The sequence below is a fragment of the Pipistrellus hanaki genome (assembly GCF_964339955.1).
Source record: "Pipistrellus hanaki genome assembly, chromosome: 3".
NCBI classification, from domain to species: domain Eukaryota; kingdom Metazoa; phylum Chordata; class Mammalia; order Chiroptera; family Vespertilionidae; genus Pipistrellus; species Pipistrellus hanaki.
In genome coordinates, this window is record NC_140505.1 from 159,607,619 (window position 1) to 159,624,504 (window position 16,886).

Genomic DNA, 16,886 nt, shown 5'->3' on the forward strand with positions numbered 1-16,886 from the left:
AAATCCGCACCAAGGCAAACCATACTTTAGGACAGAGGAGCTCACTTGGATCTGCCAAAATACACAAGTGCTGATGTGTGCCTTGGGCCAATTCTGCTTTTAAGTCCAATTCACTGGCCCAGGGACTAGCCAAAGTTGAGCATTTAACCAGATAATTATGTCAAATCTGAATTTTATTCTATTGGATATCTAAGAAAAGTCTGTGTTTTACTGGTCTATTGTATCCAAACATTTCCTTCTATTTTCTACTTTGCTGGGATAAGATAAACCTGACCTAAGTATATGCAAAGAGCTTGTTTAGCTCTGATGAAGTCACATAACATTCACTTTACTGCTTATGTTGCTGTAAGGTGTAAGAACAGGGAAAAGCAGATGTGCCAATGATCATTTGCTAGTTACAGACTCACTTTAGAAAGATGTTGCCATATATTAGCACTCATTTTTGTCAATAAAAAAACAATTACTGGCATACCACATTTCATAAATTTTAAGTTGAGTTAGCATGATAAAATACACGCAAGGTAATGGCATTCAAACACCAAAATTTTGTTACTGTTGTTTGTTGACTTCAGTCATGCTTGTACACAAAGTACTTCCCAATCTTCAGGAGACCAAAGAGCATATAATGAATGAAAAATTATGATATGCTGTTTTTTGTTTTGTTTTGTTTTGTTTTCAGTGTGGTGCAATAGAGGTCTTCAAGTGTACATAATTTTGGTTGGCTCCTATTCCTTCAAATTAAGAAAAGAAAGGAAGAATGTGATGGAGAAGGGGGAAAAGTGCTTTATCAGTACTATATGCTCTAAAAATCTCAAATTATTTTAAAATTTTGTATGCTACCAATCTCTCTCTCTTCCATATTTTGTAAGGATAGCCCTGGAAAACTTAGTGTCACAGTTCCATGTGTTCAGCATCTCTCTCTCTCTCTCTCTCTCTCTCTCTCTCTCTCTTTCTCCTTTTTCTTTTTCTTTTACCCTTTTTTGCCTAAACTCAGGAACCTCTGGAAGCTCTTTAACCTGCTGAAGCTATTCTACAAAGTCCCATAAAGCCTAGAGGAGTGATGGCAGCTCCCTAAGGTTCCACTGTGACTCTTGGTCGTGTTTTATCATCACGAGTCTTGCTTGTTGGAATGTACCTTTCAGTGGGTCTCAGGATAACTTAGGTAGACATTAGGGGCAAAATAAAAGAGAAGGAATTTTTTTTTCACCTTAAATAGGTGGCTATTGACTTGGTAAGAAACCATAGTAACGTAGCTATTTGTCTTTTTTTCCTGTATTTTGCAAACATCTTTTGGGAAGCAGACTATCATTGCTGCATCAGAATATTTTATGCACTTATTATTAGCACATAATTTCAAAGAAAAGCCAAAAACATTCTAGGAGAATGTCTATATTGTAGTTTAACCTCAAAATTGGACCTAGCAGCATTTTTATTTATATAACCTCAGAGAGAGGAAAGGGGCATGGATACTCTGTGTTCTGGTAGTCCTTGGGTAGCAGAGACACATACATGCCTGTACCCATCCAATCTGTTGAACATATTATTGTTTCACAATTTTTTATCTTCTTCACCTAATATTTCTATAGTAATCGTATGTCTATTGACCCAATTCAACTATTCCCTATCCAGTTTACATCGAAGATCATATATTCAAGTTTCTTGTGGGCTCTCAAAAGTAAATGGTGAAATAACCCACCATTGTAAGAAAGGGAAATATATTACAAATGGATTAAAAACACAAATACAGCATTTTCCACCACAAGGCTAATCACAAAAACTTCATAAACAAGCATCTGTCTTAAGAACTAGAAGTACCATTATCACATGTACTTTTTATTTTCAGATATTTTAATAGTCTAAAAAACAGTAATGCAAGGAACAGAAATGTCAAAAGTTTTAACACTAACGAGAAACAATGTGTCCTATTTTTAGGAAGTGCTGGAGTCTCAGAATCAAGGATTTATAGAGAATCTAGAGGGCGTGGTAGCAATGAACCCCACATAAAGCGTCCAATGAATGCCTTCATGGTGTGGGCTAAAGATGAACGAAGGAAAATCCTTCAAGCCTTTCCTGACATGCACAACTCCAACATCAGCAAGATATTGGGTAAGAAAATAATTGAAGTTTAAGTGATGTATAGATTAATTGTACACTCTGTCTTCTAGTCTTGTTGAAAGATATGGGGTTTAGAGGCCAGCTAGCTCATGTTATCTGTTTATCCTATATAATAAAAGGCTAATATGCATATTGTCCCCTCGGGAGTTCAACCAGGAGACCAGGAGTCCGATTGCTTGCTATGATGTGTGCTGACCACCAGGGGGCATGTGGGGAGGGAAGGAGGAGGCCAGGAGGCCAGAAGGCAAGAAACCTGATTGTTCCTCCCTGATGACTGGCGAGGCCTAGGGACCACACCATGCATGCATTTCATGCACCAGGCCTCTAGTCTGAAAATAAGTATCATTATTGAGCCTTTTCTTCTGATGGTGGAACAGCCCATGTTTGTTGAGATATGTGCCCCATTACTATAGCTAATTTAGTTGTGTGTCTATATATTAATTGTAATATCATCTCTTCTTCAAAAATCTAGAAATATTTGTACTAAGACTAGGAAATAGTTTCTTTTTTATGGGGTATTAATCATTTTTATATTTTAATGTGTTTTTTTTTTCTACTCTCCTCTTGTTCTTTTTATTAACCTATTTATATTTATATTTGAACTTTGGCCAACACTTAAAATCCCATATGCAAAAGAAGCAAAAATTGGCTCATATGAAAGAGATTGTTTTCCTCTAAGGGGAGGGATTTGGGTGATTGGGTAGAAAAGGCGAGGATTAACCGAGAGAGAGAGAGAGAGAGAGAGAGAGAGAGAGAGAGAGAGAGAGAGAGACTCTGACTGATCAAAAGGAAATGCACACTTTTTTGCATCTCTTACCATCTCTGATCTATTTTTCTTTTTTATGATTATCTTCTACCTTCCACATGGAATTTTTTATTCTTTAAAAAAACTATGTCTTTTATTTGGAAAAACTCTAGAAAAAAATAAAATGCTTTATGGAACCAAATTATATATTTTAATATATCAGTCATTTTCAAAATAGAAATTCCAAACTGTAAAAATAAATCCAACTAAATACTAAGATTGTTTAAATTGCTTTTATATCCATCAACTCATATGTCTGAATACTAAAAAAGGTGATAATCACTGATTAAAACTTTATCTTAAGTGTAAGAGAAATATCAGTTTTGATGTAAAATACTTTAGGAAATTTTAGCAAAAGCTTTTATGGGAAAAAGATGACTAGCTAAAAGAATTCCTTTCTGGTTAAAAGGAAAGAATATTACAATAACCACATGAATATATTATAACAGATTCCTTGAAAGAGAGTGCTACCTAATTTCAGACTAAATTGAGAAATTGTTTTAATTGAAGATACAACAGGAAAAAGAAACACTGAGGTGTTTGGGACCTCAATATTTAGTCATAACTCCAAATAAATAAGTTATCTTTAAATATCCACAAGATTATTCTGAATGGCCCATTCCATATAAAAGTACAAAGAAAGCTTGATGTTTTCCTTTTTACTTATTGTTTTGGATAACAGCCTCCGACAGCATGCCGCTAATTCATTCTGCTTACAACAGGCGCTTGAGCTGGGTTGACATTTTACGTAGTCTCTGGGGATCCTAGTTGACATTTTAAAGGGTTTCTAAGCATTTTATAATACCCTAAAATCTGGTTTTAATAAGCCATTCTGCTGAAATTGTTAACATAAGGAATCACCTTTTACTGTTTGGCACTGGATCAGGGACTGGGGGACATCTTTTTCCGATTAGATATACAGTAGTTGGAGTAAAATGTGCAAATTCATTACAGACTCCATGGAGATGACAATGGTGCTCAGCTCAAACGCCTCATTTTTATTGTATTGCTGGGTTTGGACCGGAAAGAAGCACTTCCGAGACCGTATTTCTTTTTTCCTTTTTTTTTTTTTTTGAGCATCAACCATTTTGTATTGATCCTTCCTCTTTGTCATCAGAAGGAATACCCCATGTCCTTCTCTGTTTTTAATTGTAAAAGACCAGTCTTCCGATGAAAGAGGGAACTTACTCCCTGTACATGGTCCAGGGTGAGCAATCAGCCACACCCAATCAGTCCGATGTTTTCATGCTTTTGGAAACATAGGAAACGCTTTCCTGCCATTCTCCTCTAGTGGGTTTCAAGGGTTCATGTCACAGTTCCATACAGGGGTTGTACCTGTAAAGCCATTGAAACCAAAACCTAACTTGTCACGTGGTGAACCCTACTCAGAAGTTACTACTAGTAAGTAAAAATGGCACTTGCTACCAAACTAAAACATGGTTGTACACTGTAGTAATGGAATTAGCCTTTTTTCCCAGTCAGTGCTTAAACTATCTTTTTTGTTGTTGTTATTAATGCTCATCTGACAATATTTTTTATTGCTTTTCAGAGAGAGTGGAAAGGAGGGAGAGAGTGGGGAGAGAGAGAGAGAAACATCGATGTGAGAGAAACACATAAACTGGTTGCCTCCCGCACATCCCTGACTGGGGGTGGGGAGCAAGACTCAACCCAGATATGTGCCATTGACTGGGAATCAACCCCATGACCTGATTCTCTAACCATATAGCAACACCAGCCAGGGTGCTATCTTTTTTAAAATACACCAATAATGAACTATCAGAAAGGGAAAATATGAAAACAACCCCATTTGCAATTGCATAAAAAATGTAAATGTCTAGGAATAAATTTAACCAAAGAAATAAAAAGGCCGTACTTGGAAAATTATTAAACTCTCTTAAATTTTAACTTTAAAAGGACTAGTAACTATGCTCTGGTAACATTTTAAAATGTATCTTAGAATTTAGCGATAATTCTAGAGAAATGATGCTAGTAAGTGTCTAAATATTGTGTAATTCTGGGTCATGCCAGATTTAGAAGCCAACTTCTCTGAAAATTAATTCATCTTTTATTATAGATAGCTATAACACACACACACACACACACACACACACACACACACACACACATTCTGTCTCTGCATTTTAGCCATACCCAACTTTCCTTAAGTTCCTCTAATCCGCCTTCCTACTGCAAGGCCTTGACCATGCCGTTCCTCTCCCACAGGATGCTCTTCTCTCTCTGATACCTATCGGAGTCACTTCTGCAGCAGAGCCCTCTCACCTACAGAAGACTGATTCCACCTCTTTACCATATGTTCTTACAGCCTCTGGAACTTTCCTTAACGCTAATTAAAATAATAAATTGTATAATTAGATGTTTAATATATTTTCCTCCCCTGCAAGAAGAGAAGAACCATTAACAATTCGCTGCTACATAGTCAGTAATTAATACAGCATCATGCATGGAGTGGGAAATCTAAAAAGAGTTTTCACCTACCAAGGCAGGTTACTATGAGGCAGAAACAGTTCCTTTCCTTAGAGAAACGTATTCTTTTTTAACTTAAAGACTATGCAGACTTTGGGAAGAATCACTGGCCATTCTATTCAAAATGAAAATGCTATGTTGTTATTATTGTTGTTGTTGTTGTTATTGTTGTTGTTCTGTGTGGTTGGTGATAAGGGTAGCCAGTGAATTGTAAGTCAACCATTCTTGACCCATGATTTAGTGTATTTATTCAGTAAATTTATTTTGCTCAGCTCACTTTTTCAGTCCCTGATACGAAGTCTAATATTCTGGTATACTATACATACTTACAAGAAACTCCACAAAAAGAATTGATCCTGAGTTCAATAGTGTGATAGTTTTATTTGTGTACTTATTTGCCATGAGAACAACATGATGGTTTTCAAGTACTTCTGGAGAGTAATGTTGGGCAATAAGGAATCTGAGCCAGTACCTATGACTAACAATGTTGGACACTGCTAATTACACACAAGTTTGATAAAGGAATGGAAAAATAAATTCTAGTATTTGAACTGTATTTGTTTCTGTTGTAAATAGAACAAAATCATATTGGCTGCCTAGATTGTAAAAATTTGTTTATAAATCTTTGTAACACCTGTTATGGATATACTAGTACCCACCCATGCAGCATCTGTCCCACTAGGAAATAATTCTAACTGCAGAGCTACTGTCCCTTCCTTTGTGTTCCTTTAATACAGTTAACAGCCATGTTGGTGGAATTCCCTGCAAGAACTATTTATCAGGAGCTATTTGCATTTGAGATGTGGAATTATGTCTGGGTAATGAACCCATTTAAAAGCTTTTAAGATCTTGCTTAGAGCAGGTAAAAGCAGCAGTGCCCAAATGTATTCGATAGGGATCTCCTAATTTTGGTTATTTGGCTCTTTTTTGAATTTGGAAAGGGTTGAGCTGAATTTTTTCAGATAAACACACGCCATCTGCAAATAGATTTTTTTCACATGTTCAATAAAAAAAAATAAACATTATTCCTACGACTCCTTTTAGTACTACACATAGCCATTCTGATAGGAGCTATGCTTTAAATTTTATCTCTATTGAGAATTAGCATAAACTATTTGTAATTAAGCTTCAAGAGTTGTTTTTGCATTCCTAGTTAAATACAAAACAAAATTAAAAGTGAAAAGGAGGGGAAATCAATTTGGGTTAATATTAGTAATGCATACTATATCACAAGAAGTAACATCTCTATATATTATTGAAAGTATTTTATTAAAAGTCTTCCTTGTTAATGTAATTCTGACTTCGGCTAAAGCATATTTAGTAGGTAGGTTATATGTATTTTAAGACATACATTGTTGCATACTTTCAATTCCATCAAACCTGACCTTGAGTCACAAATCTTCAGTTTAATAGTTTGTGTGGCCTTGGTTAAGTTACTTCACCTCCTGAACTTCAATTTTTTTTAACCTATGGAAGTAGATATAAAAGCTGTCTATCTTATAGGATTGTGGTGAAAAATAAAATGAAACAATTTATGTAAAAGTGTAGCATAGTCCCTAGCACACACAGTAAACCGTGCATGTTCATTAATATAATATTTTATTAAAATTGTAGTAAAGTGAATTTTTAAACTGATTATTCTTGTAAATATACGTAAACATTTTGAGAGAATGACAATTATATATGATTAGTAGCTCTGCGCACGAATCCGTGTGCCAGTAGCTCACCAGTAGCTCGCTGCTGCCCTCCTGTAGCTCCCTCTGCCCTCCCTCCCCTCCCCCTTACCCCCCCCCCCCCAACCTTCTGCCCTGCCCCCTCCTTAGCTCTCCGCTTCCTGCTTGTAGCTCACTGCCTCACCCTCCTGCTGAACTGAGATCTGGTCAATACTCAGTCGGTCTTTATGCTTCACAGCGTAACTACCATTTGCATATTACATCTTTATTACTTAGGATATACATTAGAAACCTTTGTAGTAATATACCCCTACATAAAAATATTCAACACTAGATAATTAACCTCAGATTCAAAATATGTAATGAGTTTTTGCATAACTTTTTAGTTCACACTTGAATTCTATCATGGTCTAATGTATGAATGAAAGATATACCCATTAAATTACCTATAAGCTGTGAAGTACATACCGGACCAGTTTGGCTACCTTATTCATTCGTGCCAGGAAAAATACACCGATTGCCCAGCGTTCGTACCTTTGGTGCACAGTTTCTCTGAGGACAGAACCCCTAACACCTCCATCCTGACGGAATCTCATCTCTTGAGTCAAAGCCCGCAAATCAAAAACACAATCATGTACTTCTGGGTTTGGGCCAACATTTTTACTTCAGATGTTCACGTTCTCAGGTGTTATCTTTTGAGGATCCTCGGCAGCTGTGCAAACTGGAATCCTAACCTTCTTTTCCCCGCAGGGTCTCGCTGGAAAGCTATGACAAACCTAGAGAAACAGCCATATTATGAGGAGCAAGCCCGGCTCAGCAAGCAGCACCTGGAGAAGTACCCCGACTACAAATACAAGCCCAGGCCCAAGCGCACCTGCCTCGTGGACGGCAAGAAGCTGCGCATCGGGGAGTACAAGGCCATCATGCGGAACCGGCGGCAGGAGATGCGGCAATACTTCAACGTTGGGTATGGACCCTCCGTGGTGTTTTCCTAGAAATCACTCCTATTGAGTGGGAGGGGGAACATGCTTGCGTAGTTGGCAAAGCGGGGTGTTGAAAAAGAACCTGAACACAGTGTCTTTTCAGAGAATTAGTTCTGCCCCCACATGATCCTGGAAGAGAATCCCACCATGTCCATGCACTCCCAGCCCCTGAACAATAGCTGTCACTTGAGCTTTGTAAACGGCTGGTTTGAAAATCTAAATATCCAAAAGTAAATGATTTTTTTAAATATTATTTTTTTAAATACTTTTTATTGATTTTATACAGGGAGGAAGAGAGAGGGACAGAGAGCTAGAAACATCTATGAGAGAGAAACATTGACCAGCCGCCTCCTGCACACCGCCTACCGGGGATGTGCCCGCAACCAATGTACATGCCCTTGACCGTAATCAAACCTGGGACCCTTCATTCCGCAGGCCGATGTTCTATCCACTGAGCCAAACCGGTTCTGGCAAAAGTGAATGATTTTGAAGTTTGCTCTTCAAAACTCAGAAGTTTAGCTAGTTCTTTTCCTTGTTGGTTTTCATTACTTCCAAGGCTTCACAGAGATAAAGGCCACCACAACTAACCATGTGGTTGAGAGGATACAACATAAAAATGATTTGGAAAGAAAGAAATACCGGTTTCTGGGCTTAGAGGGGTTTCTGGGTGATCAAAGCACATAGGGGGTCTTTGTAGGGCACACAAATTAGGAACTCTATTTTAGGGCACAAGCAGGTGTGAAAAAGTTCTCTTCTGAATTAAGAATGCAGCTCTTGCCTGGTCCGTGTGGCTCAGGCGGTTGAGCACCCTTCCATGCACAGGGAGGTCACTGGCTCTGTTCCTGGGCAGGGCACATACTCAGGTTTCCTGCTTTATCCTCAGGAGTGGGGTGTGTAGAAGGCAGCTGGTGGATGTTTCTCCCTCATTGATGTTTTGCTCTCTCCCTCTCCCTTTCTCTGAAATCAGTATATATGAAGAATGCAGCTCTCATAACCCATGCACACAGACAGTAATGTGGTGAAGGCCTGGAGGAGGGTGAGGCAAAGGGGGAGGACACTGGGGCATCTGTAATAGAGTCAACAATTTAAAAAGAATATTGATTTCAGAGAGGAAGGGAGAGAGAGAGAGAGAGAGAGAGAGAGAGAGAGAGAGAGAGAGAGAGAGAGAGGAGAGAGAGAGAGAGAGGAAAACATCAATGATGAGAGAGAATCATTGATTGGCTGGCTCCTGCATGCCCCCCACCTGGGATCAAGCCCACAACCCAGGCATGTTCCCTGACCAGAAATCAAACTGTGACCTCCTGGTTTATAGGTCAATTCTCAACAGTGAGCCACAGTGGTCGGTCTAGTCAACAATTTTTTAAAATGCAGCTCTCGGGATGTTTTATTTTTTCCTACCTTTTTAGCGGGAGCACCCCATAATATTCTACTTGAAACTGCATCACTTATGCAGAATTTTCTCAAAAAATATAGAAATAAAATTGCTCATATTTGGAACAGAAATAAGTTAGATCCCAAGAGCTTTATAGAATAAATACTGTAATGAAAAATGGTCAGAGGATACCTTAGAAAAAACCTTTTCAAATCTGCCCCACCCCCTCCATTCATGATGAAAGGATCATCATGCTCTGTCTGGGTTCTATGGTTTATACACCAGTGCATGGCTCTTTGCAAAGCTGAGATGAAACTCAACAGTCCTTGGAGATGTAGTGAACAAATGAACATATGAATGAACGAAAGAATGCATGAATGAACACCATTTATTAATCCCTTTTTACTAGGACTAGTCCATAATTTGTAGCTCCCATGGTAAAATGAAAATACAGGGTCCCTGTTAAAAATTTTTTAAGAACTAAAGGCCCAGTGCACAAAATTTGTGCACCGGGAAGTAGGGGGGATTCCTCTCAACCCAGCCTGCACCTCTCCAATGCAGGACCCCTTGGGGGATGTCCAACTGCCGGTATAGGCCTGAACCCTCTCACAATCCTGAACCACTGGCTCCTAATTGCTCACCTTCCTGCCAGCCTAATTGCTCCTAACTTCCCAACTGCCTCTCCCTGCCAGCCTAGTTGCTCCTAACTTCCCACCCCCACTGGCCTGGTCACCCCTTACTGCCTTCCCTGTCAGCCTGGTCATCCCAAACTGCCCCCTCTTCCAGCCTTGTTGCCCCTAACTCCCTCCCTCCCCCACTGGCCTGGTCACCCCAACTGCCATTCCCCTGCCAGCCTAATCACCCCCAACTGCCCCCCCTGCTAACCTGGTTGCCCCCAACTGCACCCCCCGCCCCACCAGTCTGGTTGCCCCTAACTGCCTCCCCCGTCCCCAACCTGGGGGGAAAAGGAGACTTATGTAATACTTTAAACAATAAAGAATTTAAGTTAAAAATTTATTAAGAATTTTAAGACTGTGACAACAGACCTTTAAGACAAGGATAGAATATTTCTAAGCTCTGAGGCCTGTGTGGTTTCAGAGATTGTCCTCCCATAAGACTGGCCCTGTTTCCTACCCCCATCTAAAACTATGTCAGGGACTAGTGGAATGTGATATTATTCAGTTCTGGTCAGTTCTGGAAATCGATTACTTTCAGAGCTCTAATACTTTGGGATTTTTCCATTAAAATTGAATTGTAATTATTTTTTAAATTTTTTCTACATGCTGAAATGAAGGAGAAATGAACTAGGGGTTAAGGACTTGGGTTCTTTTGCTAAATCTTTCTGCATCTCCATTTTTTCATGAAAGAGAATAGTAACAAAACAGAATTTATCTTAAAACATTTAACGGGTAGTACATATGTCTTATAATCTGTAAAGCACTACATGGAAGTAAGGCATTAGAATCAAAGTAGGATACAACTTTTACATGTTGGGCCATAGGATGAAAATCACTGCCTTAGTGTTGGACACACTGAGCAAATTAATTATATATAGCAAGGCCCCCTCTAACTGCTCACTCACCACGGTCTCTTTTGGGGCGTTTCTCTTTGACAGGCAACAAACACAGATCCCCATCGCTACTGCTGGTGTTGTGTACCCTGGAGCCATCACCATGGCTGGGATGCCCTCCCCTCACCTGCCCTCCGAGCACTCAAGCGTGTCTAGCAGCCCCGAGCCGGGCATGCCCGTCATCCAGAGCACTTACGGCGTGAAAGGAGAGGAGCCACATATCAAAGAAGAGATACAGGCCGAGGACATCAACGGAGAGATTTATGACGAATACGACGAGGAAGAGGATGATCCAGACGTAGATTATGGGAGTGACAGTGAAAACCATATCGCAGGACAAGCCAACTGATAAGGGTCAAAAGATTGCCGTGACTTTAGGACTTAAAGAAGCCCTAGCTGGTTCATCCTTACCAGTGGCCAAGCACATTAACTTTCTCATACACTGACTGTTACTTTAACTGTTAGTCTTAAATAGTTGGGACATCAGCTGACTAATAGACCTCAGCCTCAAAAGGCTTGGAAAGGAAAAAAAATATATATATATATACAACAAGCAAACAACAATATCAACAACAAGAGATTGAAATAAGCTATGGGTAAAATAATGCCAGTAATTCAGCTGCTACATCCAAGCACTGAAGTCTTACCCGTCAACTTTTTTTTTTTTTTTTTTTTAATAAACTTTATGGCTGTTTGTTCTACAATGTTCTAGAAATTCTCACTCAGGTACACAGTGCCAACAAGTGGCTTGTGAATGTGTTTTGTTGTTTTGTGCTACAATTTTTAAAAAGAAATAAGTTTTGTTTTGTTTTGGGGGTTTTCTGGGGTTTTCCTTTTTCCTTTCCTCCTCTCCTTACTTTTCTGGGTTTTTTTGTTTGTTTGTTTTTTGTTTTTTTGTAATGCACCTGACAGAAAAAAAGAAAGATGAATTTCTCTTTACTTCTTTCCACCTTCTCCATCTCTATATTTTAAAGATGGAAGTCTGTGCATGGGGGGGGAGGGGGGAAAAGAGCCTGTTTTGAACTTCCTTGCTATCCATCACAAAATAAGCAATTATGTATTTTCTTTAGAGGACTTTATTGCACACCACACTACATCTTTGAGCAAGTGCCAAATTTGTACTGATGTGTTGACCCAGTTCATTTCTTTCCTTTTTCTTTTTCCTGTTCCTTCTTAAGTTAGGACAGTGTTATATCTTAGACAATCCCTTGAAAAACCTAAAATACCAGCAGCTGGTGAGATTTGACTTTTTTTTTTTTTTAATGGAAACTGTAGGTGCTGTTCTCAGGTGAAAAAAAAAAAGAGAGAGAGAGAGGAAGAGAGAGAGAGTGAGAGAGAGAGAAGAAATTTAGAGAAAAATATTTTCTGATCTTGGATTTTTGTGTGTATGTATGTGTGTGATTATGGTACTAATAGGAATAACGTTGGACCATTGTGAGTTAAACCCACACCTGGGGATGAAACCCCACATCCTCCTAAGTGACTGGTCTGGAAGCAACCTTGACCTTGACTTTGCACTTCAAATGACAACTTAACCAATATAGGGCTCAGAAATTATATTTTTAAATGTCTAATTTAACGACTATTGGATGAATCAGGTGGCCCTGTGTAATAGACGTGTGCATGTATAATATGGAAGCTACTAGCAAACTGCTCCCAGAAGTCCCTTCTCCCTGGTCAGTTGGTTTCACTAATGTCTGCTACTTAATGATTTCTGTTTGTTTTTCCTGTTGATAACATCAAGCAAAAGCAATTGCTGTTTTCCTTGAATACATTTGCCCATGTTCCAGAAATAGAGAATTAGCTTCTTTCTTTGAAATTCCATCCTCTCCTGTTGAGGACATGGAACTGATGATTTTCATAAGGTATCTTTCATCTCTCCATGACACGCAGTGGAGGCCATTTGCATTTCAGAATTGTGGGCCACGCGCATCTCATACAAAAAGCAGGATTTTATTAAAAGTCATCACAGCCCAACGCAATGGAGCCTGGCTGAACCCGGTGGACCCTTGCCACTGTGCTTCCCAATCAGAGGAAGCCACTGGAGTCCAAGTTGAGGTTCCAGCGGAGAGTGTGATAGAGCAACAGTGGACGGTGACGGGACTGCTGGTTTCAGTTTTGCCAGCCAGATGCTAAGGCACTGTGGGCCTTGTACAAAAAAAATGCCAACTCATTGGAAGTCAGATGCCATTATTTGGGCAGAAGCATCAAACAGTAAATACTCCAACCAGTAGTTTGGAAGTGCCGTGATTTTAACTCCAGCCATCACTTTCCTGTCCCACCCCACCCCCCAACCCCACCCTACAATTTGATTTTTATATATAAGTAAGAAAAAAAAAGTCCTTTTTTATTTTTCTCTCTCTCAAAAGACTTGCTCTGGGGTTTTGCTTGGAGGGGCTGATCATATCCTGCATGTCAGAGATTTTGTTTTGTTTGTTTTTCTGTTTGTTTTTGATGACTGTATTTTCATTTGAACTGCCTCTTTTTGCTAGTGTTGTAATAATGATGATGATGATAAAAAATAATAATAGTAATAATAATAATAATAATGGTCAGCTGTTCCCAGATTAGTAAGTTATGTATAATTTATTTCTCCCTTTCTATTTTATTCTGCTCTGATTTGGAAGTGCAGCCAATAAGCTGTTAGATATTTAAAATGAATTTTCATACACACACACACACACACACACACACACATTTACCCAGATAATTTTACTGTTCCTTACATAAGTTTTCTCCCTTAAAAAAAAATCTGGCCCCAATAATGTCAAGTTCTGGTGTTTAATACAAAGGAGTGAATTAATAGGAGGGTCACATTCCATCTTAATTAACTTATGCTCTCATCAGTCATTTTAGTTATTTAATTACCACAGTCATCTAGAGCCAATTTTTTTGTTTTTGTTTTTGTTTGTTCCATTTTGTTTTCAAGCACTCTGGATAAGAAAAAAAAAAGACACTTGTTTTTATACCATTATTTTGTACAATGTGAAAACAGATTTTAAAAAATTTGTTCTCTGTCTTCATTAAGAAATTCTCTCTGATTTATGTGGGTTCACGTCTCACATTTGCTGGATACTTATTTTTCCCCATGTTATACAAGTACTTGGTTTTCATTTCATGACTTCGGGCTACAAGAATACTTTGTTTTAGCTCCAGGTAGCTGCCACTTGATGGCATTCAAGGCTGAAACCAATTCTAACACACATACCAGTAAATTGACAAAACACTTCTGTTTGGTCTTTTTATGTTTGTTTTTTTTATTTTGTTTTATTTAAAAGGGAAAAGAAAATTGTTAATGGTGACCTTTAACTGCTGAAATTCAGTTAACTTTATTTAGTTACATTTATGTCATGGAGACTAAACTGTGCATGATTGAAACAAAAGCAAGTTCATGGCCCTACATTATATTCTCTTGTTCTGACATCTAACTCGCTGGTGTTACCATTTCTTTGCCTTCATTTTCCCCAAAAGAAACAAAAAAAAAATTACATTAATGTTTAAAGTGCTTTGAAGTCATTTGATAAAGGTGCTATGAATAGCAACATACTGTGTTAACACATTGCCTTTCTGGCATTTGATTGGTTTATAAATTTTTTTAGAGGATCTTAAAACCTTGTATTCTTTTTTCTGTGCCCCATGATGACCAAAAAGATAAGGTAGAGGAAATGAAAGATTAAACTAAAATGAACATAATCTCTCTCCTCTCTACTTTCTTTCCCTTTCTCCCCATTTACCTCCTCTCTCTCTCTCTCTCTCTCTCTCTCTCTCTCTCTCTCTCTCTCTCTCTCTCTCTCACACACACACACACACACACACACACACACACACACACACACTTACCCCAATACAGAGGAATAATCCTGCCAAAATTCTATTTTTTTATGGCTGTTGTAATCAGTTCCTCTGAAAATAGTCATGTTTTAATATGGATCTAAAAGAACATTACGGAAGAAAAATAAGTTAAAGTTGCTCGTTTACAAGTTGCTAACAATTTGGCTACCTACTACAATTGGATAAAATACAAAAGTACTCTTCAGTACACTTATACCTAAATTAGTTCCGTCAATTTTTAACATTTATTTGGCAACTGCAGTTTAGAGGTAACCATGTGTAAAATCCCTCCCAAAGAACATAATCATTATTGAAACCAAATCATCTTATAAGGAACAAATATAAGGGCCTTCTTTGGTGAAATTATGTCATAGGTTTGATTTCTGGAGTAAACTTTTACCTTAATTCATTTAAAGATCATTATCTTTAAGTATTTCATGGTCCAATTTCAGATATTTTCTTAGTCCAGAAGTTGATACTGTTCCAGAAGAAAGCTCTTAGATCAGTTTTAAACGTCAGAAATAATTACATTTTCAACCATTCTAATAGGTAAATTATTGAATTGTAATAAACAGCTGTATATTTACAAACAGGTTTATAAGAGATTTGTTTATCAAGTGAATAGTAAAAAACTATGGGGTCTGCAAGGAAAAATATGAAGCCCACTAAAAGTGGTTCAGATATCTCTTGTCTTATAGGGTGTAGGTTTTCGTTTAGACAGGCTTTTACAGTATTTAATTTTAAAATTTCCTATAACTCTCAGTTTCCCAGGTTGAAGATGATGTTGTGTTGAGTTTTCTACTGATTGATTCCTGTCCTCCCCAGTGTATCTGTCACTGGTTCACTATAACAGTATTTATATAGCTCCACTGGCTCTAAAGCTCTTAGTCCTTCTAACATTTTGGATTTTATGAGTAAAAATTGTTTTTAAAAGTAGAAGAGAGACAATCAAATGCCTGGAGCTTAAAACAAAGTATGTGCAACCTACCATCTCACTTGAAATTTAATAAAATAAATAATTATGTAAATATAACATAGAGTTATAGATTTATATTTTGTTCATAACACATAGTGTAATATAAGTTGTATATTTTCATGTTTTTGGTTTTATGTTATCATTCATGCCACAATAAAAATAAAACAGGAGTTTATGTACTCTTAAAAAAAAAAAAGATGTGGGTTGCCACCAACCTGTTTTTTGTTTTTTTGTTTTTGCATTCTCTTTTTTCAGTATTACTGCCATGCAAGGCACCAATAAAAACAGCAAATGTGTTCTTTACCTATTTTACTGTGTTTCTTTTCACAATTATTATTATGAAGGGGTAATCAGTTTTATTATGAAAAGAGCGAAAGTATCAAAAATAATTTTGTTTTCAATATAAATAACTCCACTTCCTGAAGTTGACTTTGAACTGAAAACTAGGAGTTTACTTCTTAAAGGTGGACATTTTGAAAAAGATAGGCCGACCTTGTTATAATGCATCTATGTCATCAGACAGGAATATAGCTTCACTATAATGTCCAAAGATATGCCATATAGCAATACATATATAAAATTGAGTCTAATACACTTAGAAATCCTACAGCTGGAAGCACACTTACTGTTGTTTTCCAAAGCTTGGCACTAGTATTGATGAAGTTTTCTATACTTCAGGGTTATCTTTCATCCTGTTATTTGTATAGAAAAAAAAAATCTAAATTTCAGATTATGAAATTACTAAGACATATCATTTTCAACTTGCTGTTTAATTTAGAATAACAAATCATCTAAATTGTTTAACATTCTGACTTTGGCCTCTGGATTCTACCTTCAACTTTTTAGCAAATGTTAAACACAAAAAGTCTCCTTTCCTTCCAATGGCTGTTTTTTTGTTTTGTTTTGTTTTGTTTTTGTTTATCTCTTCCACCATAGTTATTTTGTTCTGCCTTGAGAGGTCTATGTGTAATCACTTCCTACACGGCTTTTAATTTAGTTTGTTGGTGGTTGTTTTTTAGTAAGTAGCCCTGGGTCAGATAACAACTGGTGCAAAGGAACATAAAGAATATAAAAAGG

The 16,886-nt window shown here is 37.6% G+C and overlaps 1 protein-coding gene across 3 annotated transcripts in view; it reads left to right on the forward strand.

Moving 5' to 3' along the window:
- The window catches only part of SOX5 (SRY-box transcription factor 5), a 936,670-nt gene extending 920,554 nt beyond the window's left edge, over nt 1–16,116 (forward strand). For all 3 annotated transcript variants that reach the window (XM_084877223.1, XM_084877224.1, XM_084877222.1), the window contains 3 exons: nt 1,933–2,106; nt 7,828–8,044; nt 11,048–16,116. In XM_084877223.1, coding sequence (XP_084733349.1) covers nt 1,933–2,106; nt 7,828–8,044; nt 11,048–11,351 — 695 coding nt within the window. In that variant the 3' untranslated portion in view covers nt 11,352–16,116. The remainder of the gene's footprint in view (nt 1–1,932; nt 2,107–7,827; nt 8,045–11,047) is intronic.
- Nucleotides 16,117–16,886: the final 770 nt, after the last annotated feature.